Raw genomic sequence first — 18,879 nt, 5'->3', positions numbered from 1 at the left:
GATGGAAGCCACAGGAAGAATTTTCATGTGAAAAGCAAATTCTTTTTGGAATAAAAAGTCATTATTGCTTCTTTCTTCAGCTACCAAAGGGTATTCATTTTCTCTTGAATGCCTTGTGTAGTTGACCTGATTTTTTTTTAAAGTATCTGTATATCAGCTTACTTAAATATTGTAGTATGTGTATATTTTCTCCCTACCTCCCTGTATATGTATGTATACACACACAGATCCCTTCCTAAGAAACTAAGTGATAATAAGAAAAGAAAACCAGGCTTCCTTCTGGAGGCTGATGAGCTTACTTCTCTTATGCAGACTTTTTTTGTTGTGTAACTTGAAAATACCCATTTGAAGTAAATTTTGATAATGCAGTGTTTCCTTAGTCTTGTTCTCTTAAAAAGAAGGTTCTGACTGCTCATTGAAGCCTTAGAATAATATTGAAACTTTATGAGTAGTTCTAAAACAAATGCATGTTATCTTGAGAGAGAGGTTCCAGACAGATCAATTTGGTAATTGTCTTGTGTCAAAGTGTGGAATATTTTGAAGAATGATGTAAAATTTAAGCACTGTAGATTTTGGTCACAGCCAGTGTCCCTTCCTGTAATCTAACGAGAAGTTATTGTGTCATTCTGAAAAACAAAGCTAAGTTTTGTTCTCTTGAACTGAGCATTTTATTCAAGTTTAACTGAAGTAAAATTTTGTGCCCTAAACTGTTCTACCCAAAATAGTTTTCCTTCAAAGATAAAGCAACAACTTTAATATGTAGATGTGGTTGTCACTTTTCTATATGCTGTGGGTTTTATGTATGATACAGATTGATAAGTATACTCATACTACTCCAATGTTTGATAACTTAAAAGAAAAAAAAAGCCCTCTTCACCAAACCTTAAAATAGAAAGTGTATCCTGCTATTGACATTTTGAAGCAAAATCTATTTGCCAAATGTATTTAAAATTTGCTTGGGCTTCTGACAAACCTAATAATCCTAGGTGGTGTATTGCATTGAAGACTTAGATGTCTAAACCAATTGTTCTACTCTTATTCAGAGTTGTGGCTGAAGATACTGTTCTTTGTTTTTTTAGAAATCGAGCAATAGCAGATTACCTTCGTTCTAATGGCTATGAAGAGGCATATTCGGTTTTTAAAAAGGAAGCTGAGTTAGATGTGGTGAGTTCAAACAAGATTCTTCATCTATATTTTAAGTAAAGAGTTTGTAATTTTATGGCATTTGCATCCATTCTGAATATGTATATCTATTATCTACCTATCAGCTCATGTAGTTTTAGAACTGGAGGTGATAAAATCATACAGCTTATTGCCTTGCCATAAAATAAAAAAATCATTGGATGACTTGGCGATTTCTGAGCAAAACTCTTAACTTTGTCTTCAACTAATGACTTAGGCATATTTTTAATTTTTTAAATTTTTTTGTCTAGCTACCACTCATCTATACAATGCTGAATTTTTTCTGGTTGGCCTTTTAAGGGTCCTAGGAGGGCCTAGATACTTAAAGATGAAAGGTGCTAGAAAACAAAGCTAACAAAAGGCAGTGTGAATGTGTAAGAAAGGTGATAGAAGATGGTATTAAAAAAAAAGACACGGTCTTTCACTGGACTCACTCCAGCAACTCCATATAGGACTAGAGCATCTCATATGGGGAGAGGCTGAGCGAGCTGGCACTGTTTAGCCTGGAGAAGAAGAGGCTTAGGAGGATCTAATCGTTGTTTATAAATATCTGATCAGAGGGTGTGAGATGACAGAGCTAGACTCTCCTAAGTGCTGCTAGTGACAGGACAATAGCCAGTGGGCAGAAATTGAAACACAGGAAACTCTATCTGAACATAATATAAAACTTTTTTTTTGTACTGTGAGAGTGTCTGAACGCTGGAATAAGTTGCCCAGAGAGGTTGTGGAGTCTCTGTCCCTAGAGATATTCAAAACCTCAGTGGATGCAGTCCTAGGCAGTCTGCTCCAGCTGACCTTGCTTTGAGCAGGGAGTTTGGACTTAATGATCTCAAGAGGTCCTTTCCAACCTGAACTATCCTGTGCTTAATATTCAGAAGAATGTGTTTAATTTAACATTTGTTTCCTGCTGTTGTGTCCATCTCCTCCTCCCCTCCCTGTAACTCAACTGTGCTTATTCTTATCACGGAATTCTGCATAAAAGCATAAACTTTCTGCAATCCAAAATTAGAAAACTGAAGACTCTTCTCTTGTAACCAGACTTGAAATGGTGTAAGACTATGCAGCTCTGGAGGCTGACTTCACATGGTAATGTTTAAGAAACAGGAAGACAAAACAGAATTGCTTTTGTCCTCTGCTTTATCATACAGAGCGAATGGTGGAAGTCTTATTTTGTGACTGGAATTGGGTCAGTAGTTAAATCATTGCTTGAAACTGTTGCACACCAGTTGGTTAACTGTATAGTAGGAGGGTAAGCCTAAATAGTTAATATAAGTTGATCAGCTCTGGTAAGCAACTCTATTTTGTTAGAATGTATGGATACTAGTGACTTAGGTAATTTCTTACAACTTAATTCTGTTGATTTGCCTTTGTAACAGATGATTATTGGTATAATTTTTAAACTTGCCCCTTATTAGCATATGAGGTGTGCATTTCATCTGAATTTAAGTTTCTCTGGATACAGCTGGATTGAGTAGTAAACTTGTGTGCTGCCTTTTGATAAATCCTTGCCTCTTCTCTGTGATAAATCTTGCATCATTCTTTTTTCAGAATGCTTGGATGAAGTTTGACTTAATTCTCCAATCTGCTTCCAGTATCTAATAAATAAGTAGAAATGACAAATTTGAATACCATACTTGTAATTGAAAATCCTAATACCATTCCCTTATCTGCCTTATCTATCAACCTAATTAAGTCTTCTCTTCCCAAAGGTTGAAAAGGCAATCTAAATAGGCTACATGGTCCTGAGGGAAATAGAAAATGCAGTTGCTAGAAGTTCCACATGACTTTCTTGCAAGAAAATCTGAAATGGATGGGGCTATACTAAAATGAAAAAAAAAAAAAGTTAAAGGCAGGAATTATTTCAGTAAATTGGAAGGATTCAAGTGTAGCTGTACAAAGAGGGATTTCTTTCTTTGTATTGATAATTCCTCCAGATAGCTCCAGCTTTTACAAATGCCCCTGAAGTAGTAGGTTAACATCTGGTCTCTGAGGTAGCCAGTCCTCAGAGCTTTTATGGAGTAAGGCATGGTATTGTTATTTTCCCCATGCCTTTGTTATTCTCCATTTAATTTAGTATTATTCTAGTATGAGATTGTCATTTTGTACATAGAAAGAAAGTTTGCAGCATTTACTCTTCTGTGCCTCTGTTGTTTGTTTTTCTGTGTTGCTTTTCTTCCTCTTTCTTGTGTTAATAGGTGGGAGGCAAAAAAAAAGAGAGAGTAATCCTCTGGCTTTTACAATAACATCAGCTGTTCATTGTTGCTCCTCAGCTATTCCTTAGAGCCCAAAGGAGAAAAATATTTAGCAGAAGAAAATTATTCTTCATTAACGTTTCATTAGAGTTGCAAAATCAGTGTTGATTTCTCCAGTATATGAGGTGGTGTTCAGTAGGGCAGGTGTAGTAGTCTGCTTTCTGCTTCAGTTACTGGAGATGCAGGGAGAGTGGACTTAAAGCTTGCCTTTGACAAGGTGGCACAAAATAATGCAGTATTATGGTGGTAAATTGACATTAACTATAACCAAGTTTAAAAAAAAATAAAAATCAGTTAGTTGGTGCTAACTGGTTTTCAAGTGAGATGAAGTATATGTAACACTACTCTGACAGCTGGCTGCCACTTTCAGTGTGTGCTTTCACAAGAGAAAAGGTGCATTGTGCTAACAAGTAATAGTGCTAGCACGCTTTTAACTCTGAAGGTGGGAGTTTGTTAGTTCCTAATGCTCTGCTTGGTAGATATGAAAAAGGAGGCTATGTCTGAGAAACTAAGTACCAGTTCTATATGTCTTGGTCCTTGCAGTCAGTGCGTGCTCTCTGCTGGTTTTTGTAAGAGTTATTTGGGCAGAGGCTTGGGGGGACTCCTGTAACAAAATGTGACACAACATTCTCAGATATGCAGAGCACTTAAAAAGCTTTCAAGTAATGAAGATAGAAAACAGCACAGATAACAGTTCAGCCCTAGTTTGGGGATTTTATTTGCAGAATCCAGCATCATTAATCTGTACTGCTGCAGTATTTTTAATTTAAAAATGTATTTCAGAATGTTTTCTGTGTATGTAAATTGTAGCAATTAAAAATTAGCTATTAAAATTGTTTAACTAGTAAAACTGATTGTAGTCTTTCTTGAATCCCCCTTTTGTGGTCAAGAGATTTTTATTAAAACGAGCTGTTTATGTTACCTTTGATGAAACACTTCTACAGGCTTTAGAACTAGAATTTATTAATTTATTGAAATGCTTCTCCTCAGAATGAAGAGTTAGATAAGAAGTATGCTGGTCTTCTGGAAAAAAAATGGACATCTGTTATAAGATTACAAAAGAAGGTAAGTAGAGATCTGATGGATTTACTTGTATAGAAAGTTATGACTGAAAGTGAACATTCATCACTGAACAGAATGTTACATATTTTCCTTGTCAGACAAATGCAGGGTTTAGAAAATGATGCCTCAGAGATTAATTTTGTGGACTTGAGTCAGGAAAATAGCTAAATCTATGTTGTAGAAAATGTTTTGTCTATCTTGGTGCTAGCAGAGACATCCTCTCAGTTTCTTCATAAAAATTTCTTGACTTCAGTTTATGGACTGCATGTGCAGTTTCTGAAGCTGGAAAGGAAAAGAGGTGCCTTAAGGCAGTTTGTGAGTGGAAAGATTGAATAGCTGTCTCCAGAAGGCTTGACTGGTTTAGAAAAGTAAAAACCTGTGCTGCCAGTTGTCTTTGGCCATTACGTTAAAGGGAAGAAACCGTTAACTCCAGTGCATTAGTGCAAGTGATTCTACTGCAAGTGGACAGTACAAAACTCTTTTTAGTAATGCTTCAATGGATCTAGAGTATATTAAAAGCAAAAAAAACCCCAAAACTGTGTGCTAACAATAAAGACCTATCTATTGTGAAAGTTAATATATCTAAGGTTTTATTACACCTTCGGTTTCTCTGCTGTTGGTTAACATGCATGCCATCTCAGGGATACAAAAAATTATTGCGGTAGTAGCATTCCTTTTTGTTAACACAACCTCCTTCAATAGTTTGTTAAAATAGTAGCTCAAACATATTTGTACAGTATTTGAGTGAATGTGATTTTGTAGAACTTTTTTTTCCCCATCAAAATATTTGGGAACTTGGAGAAGAATAAATGATTAATGATTAAATTATTAAAGAATAAAGGATAAATGATTAATTTAGGTTTGATTTTTAGAAATACCAACTCTATTGAATGTTGGTAATCGGTTTGGATCCATGCAATCTGCTTTACTGTGGGTTTGGGAGCCAATTGGTATTTGGATTATTAATGAGTGAAGGTGAATTAGATCTTGTATAAAACTAGAAATGAGTGGTCTCTTTAAAATTTATAAACTTAGGTAATGGAATTAGAATCGAAGCTGAATGAAGCTAAGGAAGAATTTACATCAGGTGGACCTCTTGGTCAGAAACGAGACCCTAAAGAGTGGATTCCTCGTCCTCCAGAGAAATATGCGTTGAGTGGACATAGGAGTCCTGTCACTCGAGTGATTTTCCATCCAGTTTTCAGTGTTATGGTCTCTGCTTCAGAGGATGCCACAATAAAGGTATGTGTTTTCTACAGAAAATTAAATTAAGCAAGTCAGAGGATGTGTAATATGTAACATCAGTACTTCAAGCTGGATGTGTGTTGTACTGATGGAAGATTTTTTCATATTCTGCTTTAGCTTCAGTAGGGACAGATCTTTAAAGAATTTGTAGATTACAGAGGACATCATACTAGTTTTATGCTGGTCCAGTTAATAGGTCCAGTTAATATCTTCAGGAATATTTTACTATCCTTTGACTTAAGGAAGAAATAATTACGCTAATGTGGATTAAGAGACTAGAGAAATAGATAAAGGATCAGTGGGGGGAGAATGTATTTTGACTGCTCAATAGAGAAGGAATGGCATAGTGTGTAGAGTAGTGACATGATGAAGAGGAGGAAGACAGTTGCCTCAAGTCATCTGAAGTTATTTTTAAAGCTGAGTTAAAGTGGTTATGCAGCTGTATTCTTAACTGAAAATTAGTTCTTCCCATTTATTCTGAATGGGACATGAAAGTAGCATGAAGTCCCTGTGACTTCCAGTAACTTTAAATAGTCTTCATAAGCCTTTACTGCAATAATGTGGCATGTACAGTGGCATGAAGAGATTTGTTGTAGTGAGCAAGTAGTTGCTCATTTTAGCATCCAATAAAGACATGATTGTGCATTTTGCTGTTGTTTGAATATCACAATTTAAGGGAATTACCCCAATAAAGGATACTTGTCATTGTTCTCTTCCACACTGGTTTGAAAACTGTTTGGAAAAGGTGCTGCTCTGAAAAATGTTGAGTAGCATATTAAGCAATGTGCTTAAAAATGCAAGTTGTTCTAATAGTGGCTACCTGTTGGAGAAGATTAAAATAAAAAGTGTCAGCTAGATCTAATTCATTAAAAGCTTTAACCTGTTCTTGTTTCTGCAGCAGACTTGAACATAGAGGACTGGTGTTTTTTCTTAAAGCAGATAGGGCCAGCTGAAACCATGACAGCTCTGTGTTTGTTACATGTTATGGAGGACCCTAATTAGCTTTAGTTTTGCTCCCTCTTATGGATACACTGGATTAATTTCCTTATTTTTGAAGTCAAGCTGTGTAGCTGAATTTGACTGTTGCATTCCCAATGATTGCAATCTATTGGGATGATGGATTCTTTTTGTTGTTGAGTGTTTTTTGGTGGTTTTTTTTGTTTGGTTTTTTTTAGGATATAATTTAAAATTAAATGTTTAATTTTTTGTGCTTGAGACGGACACAATAAAATCTGTTGGAGCCTGTTTTATTTCAAAGTCTTTTGTTTGCTGTTAGGTGATAGAAGACTGACTTAATTAGGAGGTGAGAATGGGGACTTCATGCTATCTTGCAGTTATTAACTGCAAATGTTTATTTAATCTCTGACAAATTCTGTAATCTACTAATGTGTGCATGTCAAACTCTTCAGAGTGGTTTGGATTATCATCCCTAAACCAATGCATTCTCAATATTGCTTTTTAGAATGCAGAATATTTGGTACTTGGTTCTGAAGCAGCAAGTAAATTCTGAAGCCATAGTAAAGCTTGGGAAAGGGTCTGGGGGGGGGGGGGGTGGGGATTGTTAAAGATGATGTTTTCTCCACCAACTGAAAATGGGCTGTATTGCTGGAGTTAGGGTACTAGCATAGAAAGGGATGGAGAAAAACAATCTGTAAAAAGTGGATTTGTTCTGTCCAATGTTTTCTAAATTGATCTCTTTTTATTTTTAAGTATATTGGGTGCTAAGACTTTTAAATACAATGGAACTTATTTTCCTGCTGTGCTTATAATGCTTTGTTAGCTGAAAAACAGTTTTCAAGATGCATTAATTCAGTTAATTTATAAGTAACAAAATCATCTAAAAATAATGCTTATTCTTCTATACTGTTAGGCTTTTTAGGGCTGTCTTTCTTTGTCTCTTGCTCAATTAATTATTGAATAAGGTGCCAGACTGGCCTGCAGAGTGCAAATGTAAGGCTGGAGAATACAAAGAGTAATAGGTTGCTGTTAACGGATTTTCTGTTCACTTGTCAGGTGTGGGATTATGAGACGGGAGACTTTGAACGAACCCTTAAGGGTCATACAGACTCTGTGCAAGATATTTCTTTTGACCACACTGGCAAACTATTGGCCTCCTGTTCTGCTGATATGACCATTAAGCTATGGGATTTCCAGGGCTTTGAATGCATCAGAACTATGCATGGTAAGGTATAAAGGGAATTGTTTTAGCAGTCTGTAAAGGGAAGAGATTTTTTAATCCAGGAAAACTGCTGATGTGGAAAGGGGTTATAAACCAGAGTATTGTCCAAAAGAAAGAGGGGGGTTATTCTGATGCTTTCTGCTCTGTAAATAAGGTATATGTTTAGTGTCTATGGAATGGAATAGCATCTCAAATCTGCTATGCATGATGCTGTGGGAAGCACCCCATAACGATATTGAAATGACATGACAGTTAGAGGTATTTAGTGCTAAAAATTAAATGCTTACTAGACAATAAAACTGTGCCTTCAAATTGGTAAAAAATACCTTCTTCACCTCTCTATTTCCCTGATGTACTGCTTCAGGAAGGAAGCAATTAGTGTGAAAGGTGTCCTGTACATACTGTGCAGTCTTCTGCTTTCATATTTGTCTGATTTCAAATGAACGTGCCCTTTGCATTAGGCTCAGAAGCCATAGGAAGAAATAGGAAAGTAAACCAACCACAACTATAAGATTCTAATATTGACAGCAACTATTTATTTTATAGTCTCGATGTAAAAGCATTTTTATACTGCTGCTTGTGTTGCTTTTAATAACTTCTTATAGAAGTGGCGAGTAGGAATAGAGAATGTTTGAGACGAAAATAAACACACAAACATATATACCAAAGAAAACAGAAAGGTGTTGACTTTTGTGCTTACAGTTCTTTAAACACTACAGAATGCTATTGTGGAGGAAGAACAGATGCTGCATCTGGCTGATAGCAAGAAAATAAAGTAGTGCTACAGGGGAGGCTTTTTGGCCTTTAAAGATTTATATATGAACACACATGCAGTATTTTTATGAACTGGATGTTGTAATGTGAGCATGGGTGAGCTAGCTTCACGTGTGTTGCCAGTTACATCTCTTCAACTCAATTTCAAGTAAAAAGGAATAAATAATCTTTTCAGTGAGGAGTTGTAAAGTACCATACTTGCTCTGAAATTAGTATTCTCTAATGCTTCAGATACTTGATCACTGGTGTGATTGCTTTTTAGTAGGAGTTCACCAGGGGCTCTAAGTTCTTAGTGGAAAAAATGGAAGTGAAATTTGTGAAATTGTACATCCTAGGTACGTGGCTTGCAAGACACAATGTAGCTGCCAATACAAGAAAAAAAGCAACTTAGTGAACTTACTGGCTACAACTTTTTGGAAAAAAAGAACTTCAGATCTCCAGATGAAAGGAAGCACGCTGTTTAATGCCTCTAATCTGTTGAGAAATTATATATACTCTAAACCGCTGATCTCAGAAGATTCATTTCTAATCCCGACAATTTAAGTAGGGACAATTGCAGAGCTTAAAGTAAGACAAGTGCATGAATTATATGAAACTGTTATAGTCAAGCTTCTACAGCGGACTTGTCAAAAAACCCCTACCCAATAGCTTGTTCTGGGTAATACTAAGATTTCAAAATGGTTAATTCTATTTTTGCCACTTTGGGAAGTTTAAGTTCTAATTTTTTTGTAATACTGGGAATGAATAGTCTTCACAGAGTGTTATCTCCTTTTATATTTATGTCCCATTGCTTGTGGGATGAGTAAAGTCAAGAGCTGAAACCACATACACAAGGTCATAAAGAGTCTGTGTTAAGGAAATGATCTGGATGGTTTTTCCTGACTCAGCATTGGTCGTCTTCCTCTCAGGTCTCTCAACAATAATAGAAGTTGCTGTCATGTATACACAGTTGGTTCTTGGTTCTTGAATCAATGCAGTACAGTGTTTTAATAAAACCTAATATCAGATATCTGGAATCATTCAGTCTTTCAGCATTAAGCTTCTGCAGTGAGGTTGGGCATGCCTCTCACTGAAGACCTGTTTTCCTTTTTAAAGATCAGCATAGTGCATCAGCATACTGTAATTGGGCCTAACTGATAATTTTAAAGACAGTCACTGTAGCAGCTCTCTCTTCTAAACTACCAGCTTTTGTAACTGTGTAGATGTGTTGCTTGCAGTGGTGAGTGTCTGATTTTTAAAACATCTTAAAGAAATTTTTGAAACAATTTTAGAGGATGCTCAGTGTCTGGACTGTTCCATAAAACATGCACTACTGCTGTAGCTACTTGTCCAAGACGAATGAATAGCAAGTCCTGTGTGCTCTGTAAAAACTATTACAGTACCACTTAATAAAGGTTTTATTTTGTTTTTAGGTCATGATCATAATGTTTCTTCAGTAGCCATCATGCCCAATGGAGATCATATAGTTTCTGCCTCAAGGGATAAAACTATCAAAATGTGGGAAGTCCAAACAGGGTAAGTGCACCTCTGGCTAAACATCAGCCCCTAAACAAAACAACCATAAGCCACTATTTATAGGAAATGGGACACATAAATCTGGAATGTCAGTAAACATTATTTGAATTGAGGTATGACATAGTGCCCTTTAGAGTAATTCACTTAAGGATTCTGCCTTAAATCATTAAGCACAGGGGTTTAGGTTTTAGTACCGACTGATTAAAACTAACTGGCTTTATCTTTCTGGGTGCTATGAGGCTAGAACACTAACTCAGGACCAGGTAGGAATATAAACTTGTGGTTAACCACTGAATTTAAAGGGAACATGAGTGGAGGGAGGAGAAATCTATTACCTTTCTTGACACAGATCAAGGTGTCTACTTTGCTTTTGGTTTGGGTTTGTTTGGGGTTTTTTTGGGGGGGTGGGTGGTTTTGGGAGTGGTTTTGTCTTATTGTTTCATTCATCAATGCAAAAAGTTTTAGGTGGAGGCTATCTGAAAGACCTGTAGATCTCTATTTGTTCTTAAAATACCTACTTAATGCAAGCTGTCGTGTCAACTTCATTTTTTTTTTTTTCCCCCAAGCTTCCTGCTTTCTACCTTAACAAAGATTTGCCAGTTCTTAGCTGTCACTTCTTTCTCATGTCAACTTCCTTTCTATGAACTGTATTATGGCCTTGTACATCATCATCCAGGATGAACACGTGCATGCTAAAATATTTTATCTTCTAAGAGCAGGGCAAGCGTCCTTAAATTTCAAAGACGTGTAGTGGTTTTATTGCAATGTTAATTGAGTCATACTGTATTTATCTTTTCTGAATAGTTACTGCGTGAAGACTTTCACGGGTCACAGAGAATGGGTGCGCATGGTGCGGCCTAACCAGGATGGCACCTTAATTGCCAGTTGTTCTAATGACCAGACAGTGCGTGTTTGGGTGGTAGCAACAAAGGAATGCAAAGCTGAGCTCCGAGAACATGAGCACGTGGTAGAATGCATTTCCTGGGCTCCTGAGAGCTCGTACTCCACCATATCAGAAGCTACGGGATCAGAGGTAATGTTTCCAATGCTATTAAATAAGCACATACAGTAAGATTTTTACTATGCTTTATATAGAACTTACTGGATAGTAACTGGAACAACTAAGCTTTGTTCTCAAAATGCTTGGCAGATATAGCAAGTGTATGAGTATTTTTTGCTGAGTATACCTGGTGTTCTGTTAATCCCCCATCTTGGCTTCATAGGATCCATGCTTTTGTGTTTTTTAACAGTAGGACCCTACCTTTGCACTAATGAAAGCGAACTTTGGAGAGATGCTCTATTTCTGAGAAGGTTGAGAGTGGGACCACTTTCACATATTTCAGCAAAGAAATGTGAAAGGTAGTTTATCTGGCATAACATGAAGATTATAAGGATGCTAAGCAATTGAAAGTTGTGGGGGAGGTAGTAAGTCAGGAATGCAGAAATGAAGCTGCCTTGGGTGTATTGCACTGGAATTAAGCTTTGACTGCCATGCCCTAGTGTACAAAGTTATAACAAAAATAAATCCCCATTTGTGTGATCACAGATACATCTTCTCTGTTGCTAAATCTTCAGGAAAGGCTTACTAAAGGTCAGCAAAAGTTTCCTTGTAAGGATAACAAGGTGTGGAAGAAATGAACTAAAAATTAACTCTTGATTTCTAGTTAACCCTAAGCATTTCTGCCTTGCGCTCTTCTTCAGAAAGGACAGAAATACCCAAGGGGAAAAGTAGATACACTGAAGACAGGGACTTGTCTAGTGATGGATTTTACAGATTATTTCAGTCATTTTACTTGCATCCTTAAAAGATCCTTATAATCTTTTAATTAAATGTAATTAAATTCCAAAGGTTCACTTCCTCTTGCAGTGATAATTATCTGAAGTGGTGTCTCCCCTGCCCTCTGCTGGTCTGATCAACTATGTACATCACATTACAGTACTTAGCTTGAATGAGAAGCAGGTTAATGTTAACTTCACAGTTGAAACATTTCAAGTTCTGAGAACTAAGTCTTTCTTTCATACTTTGCATGATTACAAATAGAAACAAGTTCAGAGTAGGAACTTCTCAAAAATTCTTAAACTTGCTTCATTACTTTTTATGAAGAATGAGAACACAAAGGTATGTCTGAACTTCATACTCTTTTGTCCTGAGATGTCTGACTCTACTTGAACTGTGTCTACTATTAAAAGAGGATCTCTTGCAGTAGGCAAGTGTGGATTCAAAGTAGTATTTGACTTTGTGCATCAGCAGGACGTACAACCATTTCTTTTAACAGATTGTTTAATTCCTTTTATTTTTTTACTTCTCATGTTAGTAACAAAATACCTGTGACTCTCAGCTTTGTGTGTTTATTAGCTGTAAGCTGTCATATGATCTAATTTTGTTACTAAGAAATAGCACTCGGAAGCGATCTGCTTCCTTCCTCCTCTTTCCCCCCATGCCCTATACATGCCATAACTTAAAACATAATTTTCTGTAGACTAAGAAGAGTGGCAAGCCTGGGCCTTTTCTGCTGTCTGGATCCAGAGACAAAACCATTAAGATGTGGGACATTAGCACTGGCATGTGCCTTATGACACTTGTAAGTTCCTTGGTGTTTTTTTCTCGTGGTCATAGCTGCATATGTAAAACCATTCTTAATGGAATTAATTATCTTACATGTTTATGTTTTCAAGAGAAGACAGTTACTAAAATAAGACAAACACTGGAAATACAGTTTTATTGGCTTCTATATTTCAGATTTTGTTGTTGCTAAGATATACCAAGAATCTCAAAATACATACTATAAGTGAAGGAGTACTATGGTGGTGTTTTTGTGATGAGTAGCTTGGTTTGTCTACAGAAATGCTGATAATCATCTGAATTTAGTCTTCTGTAAAATGTCGTGTTCTTTCAATGTGTGGGTCTTCCCACAGGCCATGGACTGCTGTTTTTCAGTCTGTATTCAGGCTGGACTGGATGTTGGTGCTAGGGTGGGGAGCAGAATCAGTGCAGATGAGATGAGGACTTCTGTTTGTTTGACTTCAAGGACAGGAACTCACATTGTTGGTAGTGCTGATATAGATGTAATAATAGAAACTGAAGATAAATTTTTGAGTTCTAATAGGCTTTAGAAAGCTAAAGGCTATCCTTGCAGGAACAGGGCAAGGAGTCACTCTACCATAGCATCAATTGTAGAATGCTTAGCCTTAAAACATGCACCTGCTCACTGATCTCTCCTTATGCACAAGGTGGGCCATGATAACTGGGTACGTGGCGTTCTGTTCCATTCTGGGGGAAAATTTATTTTGAGCTGTGCTGATGACAAGACTCTACGTGTCTGGGACTTCAAGAACAAACGATGCATGAAAACCCTCAATGCGCACGAACACTTTGTTACCTCTTTGGGTATGTATTGTCCTACAGTGCTTATTGCAAAGTACCAAGCCAGAGGTACAGTTTCTACATCGTCACCAGCTGAAGTTGAGCACCAAGCTAGACATTCCTGTTTTGGATTCTAGTGAAGTTTTGTGCTATGCGTATTTTAATCAAACAAGGACAGATACGAATTTCGAGTGTGCTGGATGTCTCCACTTCTCTTGCTAGTGTCGCACACTGGATAAAGGCGTTAACTGCCTGGGTGTTCTGGAAGCTTTCACCGCTGAGTTTGTAGGCATTTGGGGAGTGCTGTATTGCAAATGCTTGCCCAGCAAAAAAAAAAAAGGGGGGGTGGGGGATGCAAAGCAAAATGGTCAGAAAAAAAAAATGCTTTGAATTCCTGGGCATTCCTGGTTGGTATTACCAGATCTTGGTAGATAATAGTTCCCCCCTGCCCTGGCAAAAATAAAACAAAATGCTCCCTATTCAACAAAGCTAGCTTTACACTGGAGTCCTCTCTATTGTTGGGGTGGTTTTTTTCTCTCTATTCCTCTGGCAGTTTATAGCTCCTTCAGTAAAGCTGTGTAAGTTAGTTTAGCAGTGAACCTGGAATTAGCTAGTAAGGTTTCCTAATCAGACTTGCAGGTCTAAACAAAATGCAGGATTTCTGACTTCACTTTCCTCTTAGATTGTTGAAGACAGCTGATTAGAAATGGGAAAATAAAAGTTATGAGTTGAAGAACATTAAACTATTAGCATGGATTGTCTAGCCTTGGAATTGGCTGCTTCAGTTTACAGATTGCTTTGCTGAGCCCTTTTACACAATGAGGCTTTTTGATTCCTCTTGGTTAAACTTCCCAGTACTGTCTGCTGACCCAGTCCAAAATTGATTTGTATCTATGAAATATTTTGGGATCTCCTGAGAAACAGTACACTTTTTACTTTAATAAATACTAGCTCACAGCCTGTATTGTCTACAGCAAAAAGAAAAAGCCAAGTTTCTTGACTTCTGATTCTTGAAACCTCTTCTGTAAATACATAAATTCTGTTTTCTGGTAGTATTCAAGGGTTTTATCAGTTTGAGATGTTTTGGACTCTTCTCTGTTATAACTTTATCTTGATTTCTTTTCCATGGAAGCTCCTTTATAACTGAACTGAAAGTAGTTTTCATGCTTTACAAAATTGTAGCATGAGAGAATTTGCCTTCAGAACTATAGGCATGATGAGCTTTGCAATACAGTCTTTGAGCTGGTATAATTGTTTTGAAAAAGTAATGACATTCAGTGAGAGTGGAAAATGCTGAAGTTTAGGATTTGTTCTTAACATAAGCTTTTCTTTCCTTGCAGATTTCCACAAGACGGCACCGTATGTGGTTACTGGAAGTGTAGATCAAACAGTAAAAGTGTGGGAGTGCCGTTGATTGAATTCACATTTGACCCCTTTTTCCTCTGGATGCACTCAGATACCATGGTTACCCATTGAGCTCTGTTTAAATAAATATTGTCCTTTCATGTAAATTATTCTGGATGTAGATTGAGCTTATTAAATGTTACACACAAAGTATTCATGCATGGTGAATCCAAATTGTATACTGTAAATTTACATACGTTGTCTAGAAGTACCATAGGTTTAAGAACATGGGCTGGCATTGGTCACATCAGACCTAAGAAGGCAGAAGTTGGATAATTGAAATAGGGCACTTAACTGAATAGTTGACAGTGTCGTTCTATGTCAGATAATTATACCTGTTTTTCTTTCTGCTGTCTGTTGGTGCCTGAATTGGTGACCTCATTTGGGAAAAGTTTTGTAGGGCTCTTTCAGAAATGTGTATCTATGTAACATCACTTAAGTGTGCTTAATAAATCTTCTCTAAGAATACTAGATAATAAGGCTGCAATTCAGAATCTTCTGAACCTTATATGTAATTAATGGAAATTTAATTAAACTCTGGAATATTTGTCATGAAACATTTGCCAAATCAACAGAATACACTTGTTTTGGCCTCCTATCACGCAAGGGTTGGTATATTTATATAATTAACTGTAAACCTGAAATAAGACAACAAATCTTAGTAGCAGCTGATGTGATAAATGTATTTATTTTTTATTTGGTCATTCAATGGTTAAGCTGTGCTGTTAAACTAAGTTTAAATGGTTTTGTTTTGGTTTTTTTGTTTTTTTTTTCTGTTTTTTTTTTTTTTTTTTTTTTTTTTTTTAATGCTAGATGAACTTCCAGGAGGAGTTGTCCATCCCACTAGAATTTAGTGATCTAATTTCCAATAGAGCTTAATCTCCCAAATGACTGCCATGGTACAACTTGCTGTTTGCTTTCAATGTTTGTTAGAGATGTGCAATTCCTATTACACAACAGTATCAAAGTACACTTCCCTCTTACTTGCAGGAGGTTGGGGTATACAAAGGTTTCTTGGTTTCTTTTGTGCCTCCTTGGAAACCCTTTTGAAAATGAGGTTATACTTAGCTTGACAAGACAATGTGGCTTGAATGAAAATGTACTGTGGTTTGCATATTGAAAAATACCTTGGGATACAGTATTTAAATGCTTTAAAGAAAGCACTAAATACCTTGAGAATCAGATTAAAATGGCAAATACAGATTGATACGGGCTTCTAAAAGGAAAACAAAACACCATCAACAAAGCAAAGTCCATCTGTGGGAATGATGCTATCAAGTAAACATTTAAAAACAAAACCAAATCCTATCAGCAAAACTAGCCCAACTTGGTTATTAGTATTTATGTTGTTTGGTGTATACAATTTTTAATCTGCATATCCCTAAAGTTACATATTTTGATCTGAAGTGAATGGAAATATTAGAAATGAATATTTTAATCATTTTTGTGACAAATTCCATTGTAGATAACTAAGAATTACAATACTTATCAAACTAACCAGGTCTTTTTAAAAACCCACTTTGAAATTTACAATGTAATGAAGTACCAGTCTGATGTTTTAACAGGTGAATTTGTGCTTTATTTTATTTGTTTTGTTTAATACATGGCTTTTAAAACTGTCCCTTTTAAAAATAAGAATCCTTGACCAACATAGGGTCGGCTGGAGGGTGTACGCACTAAAACGGTGAGGGGTATGGTGGTTAATTTCCTACAGTCACCCACAGAAGGATCCATTCTTCTGTGTGGAGGAGATGGATTTCAGCATTGGATCCTGGTGTAGACTTGCCTCTGGGAAGGGGTGGAGGAGATGGAGTTCTGATGTGGGGGTTTTTTGGAGCCAGTTTAAGATTCAGGCTAATCTCTTAAATCCAGTGGTTTGTAATTTTCAGTGTGTGTTTCTGCAGTTAAGCATGCACAAATAAAGTATTTTTTTGTTTGTTAGCTGCTTGGACTGGAAAAACTTGCTGCTTTTTGTCCTATTTGAGAATTCCAGATACACAGTTAGTGCATCTTAAAATTCCTCAGTGTATCTGCAACTGTAAAGTAACACATTGTTTAATTCCTGATAGGTCCTATAAACTTTATTTAAGTATAAAGTAAACCACACTCATGTACATAATTCATAAACATGAATGAGAAATTAAAGGTACCTATTAAGTGGAAGTTGTCTACTGCATTTTTTCCCTTTAGCGTACAATATTTACAAGGACAAACAACTAACTGAAGTCATGTAAGCAGCATTTAATTGCTTGTGTGAAACATTCTCCTAAGTACTTCTGCAATGCAATTTGCAACCTTCTCCTTTAATAAGCAGTGAATAATCTCAGGGATGGTCCTGAATGGATCAAAAGTTAAAGCCCTGTTTAGACAAAAAAGTGAAAGCCACAACACAGGAGTTGGGTTTGTGAGGGTTTCCTGCAGTGTCGCTCCATGATACTACACTGTGTTGAACTTTTTCCACTGTTTGCAATGTTTTCTGTCAGCTAATCCTGTGCCTTTCCTGTGATAATAAATACAATAATGAGGTTACTGGTTTGGATTACAAAACAAATTTATTAGAGGGTTTAAGAGGTTCACTGCTGCTTTGTCACTTTCCTTACTAAAATTGGCATCGCTTAAAAGTAACTATATGTAGACCATGTTACCAAATAGACAATACAGACTTTTTGGCTTAAAACCAGACAGACATTCCAGTGCCACACTAATGTAACGTGCCCAGGAAGTCTTAGATGCATTCTAAAAAGTGCAACATTTATTGTGGTTTAGACATAATCTGGAAGTTGATGTTTTATAGCATCTTGCACTTTAGAAGATTAAAAAAAAACCGTCCTGCTTTTGTGTATGGTGTGACCAATGATGTGCCCGGGGCACTAATTAAAAAGAAAAAAAAAAAAATCTAGTTGCTAGCAAGTTGTCCAAGGGCTGTGGAGCACTGTAGTATTTTGAAAGCTTTGGCTATAGACTCACCAAGCCCAGTCTACTTATACTGTCAGTACCCTGCTTCTCCTGTTTGCCTCCTCCTGTTTTTATGTGAACTGCCTGATAATACCACTCTTAAATAGCTTTTGACTTGCGTGAAAGCTGTTTAAAAGAAAAAGATTATACTTTGTTTTTGTAGACAGTGGTGGCTTGATAATCCTTTTAATGATTTGAATATTAAAAAAAAAATAATACTGAGTTGAGTGAAGGAAAAAACGCACTTAGAATGAGTTATTTGCTGTCCAGCTGTACATAAAGTCCAGTGTATTTAAAAAAAGTCAAACCCAAGAATCTTCTAGCAAGAATGTGTGCATAAAATGGTAGGGATAAACATGTTAGGAGCGGGGAAGGTTGAGTTGGATTTACAAGTCACAACTGGATTTAACTGGCCTTTTTATCTTTCCACTGTGTCATGTAAGTAGCTGCTTTCTTGTCCTACCTATCCCTCAGGCTTCCCCAAGTTCATTCTGAAGATAAGTTAGCAAAATCTTCAAGTTTTAGAAGTTGATCCTGACATTGACATGAGACATGAAGGCAAACGTTGAATTTTTTTCATAAGAACTATGTTAGAGGTTGCAATTGGAGAAAACAGTTCCCAGACTGTAGGAGTTAACTGAAGCTATTGACACAATTTAAAAAAAAAAAAAATCAGTAAAGGAATGTATATAATACTGCTCTGTGTTTTACAGTAAGATTTGTTGCTCTCAGACTGTGTAAAACAAAATTTATTCATGTTTTCTGCATATTAAAAAAATCTTATTGTACCAATTGGTAAACTATTAAATGCATATAAAACTAGATGTGTTTTTGTTTCCTTGGATGCAAGAATTAAAACTATTTTGAAAAAAGCTATTGGTGTTTCACCCTTCAGATTTTGCTCCACACCTGCTTTTTCTTTTATCTAATTTGAATTTAAAACGTGC

General features: G+C 36.4%; 1 protein-coding gene across 3 annotated transcripts in view; it reads left to right on the top strand.

Annotated features, from left to right (window-relative positions):
* The window catches only part of PAFAH1B1 (platelet activating factor acetylhydrolase 1b regulatory subunit 1), a 37,800-nt gene extending 19,046 nt beyond the window's left edge, over window positions 1-18,754 (top strand). For all 3 annotated transcript variants that reach the window (XM_049801856.1, XM_049801857.1, XM_049801858.1), the window contains exons 3-11: window positions 1,080-1,164; window positions 4,425-4,499; window positions 5,532-5,738; window positions 7,755-7,923; window positions 10,107-10,209; window positions 11,014-11,242; window positions 12,690-12,791; window positions 13,441-13,597; window positions 14,914-18,754. In XM_049801856.1, coding sequence (XP_049657813.1) covers window positions 1,080-1,164; window positions 4,425-4,499; window positions 5,532-5,738; window positions 7,755-7,923; window positions 10,107-10,209; window positions 11,014-11,242; window positions 12,690-12,791; window positions 13,441-13,597; window positions 14,914-14,987 — 1,201 coding nt within the window. In that variant the 3' untranslated portion in view covers window positions 14,988-18,754. The remainder of the gene's footprint in view (window positions 1-1,079; window positions 1,165-4,424; window positions 4,500-5,531; window positions 5,739-7,754; window positions 7,924-10,106; window positions 10,210-11,013; window positions 11,243-12,689; window positions 12,792-13,440; window positions 13,598-14,913) is intronic.
* Window positions 18,755-18,879: the final 125 nt, after the last annotated feature.

Source organism: Accipiter gentilis, chromosome 6 (genome assembly GCF_929443795.1).
Source record: "Accipiter gentilis chromosome 6, bAccGen1.1, whole genome shotgun sequence".
Classification (NCBI taxonomy): Eukaryota; Metazoa; Chordata; class Aves; order Accipitriformes; family Accipitridae; genus Astur; species Astur gentilis.
Note: the sequence above shows the minus strand (reverse complement) of the source record. Positions and strands in the feature narration are given on the sequence as shown.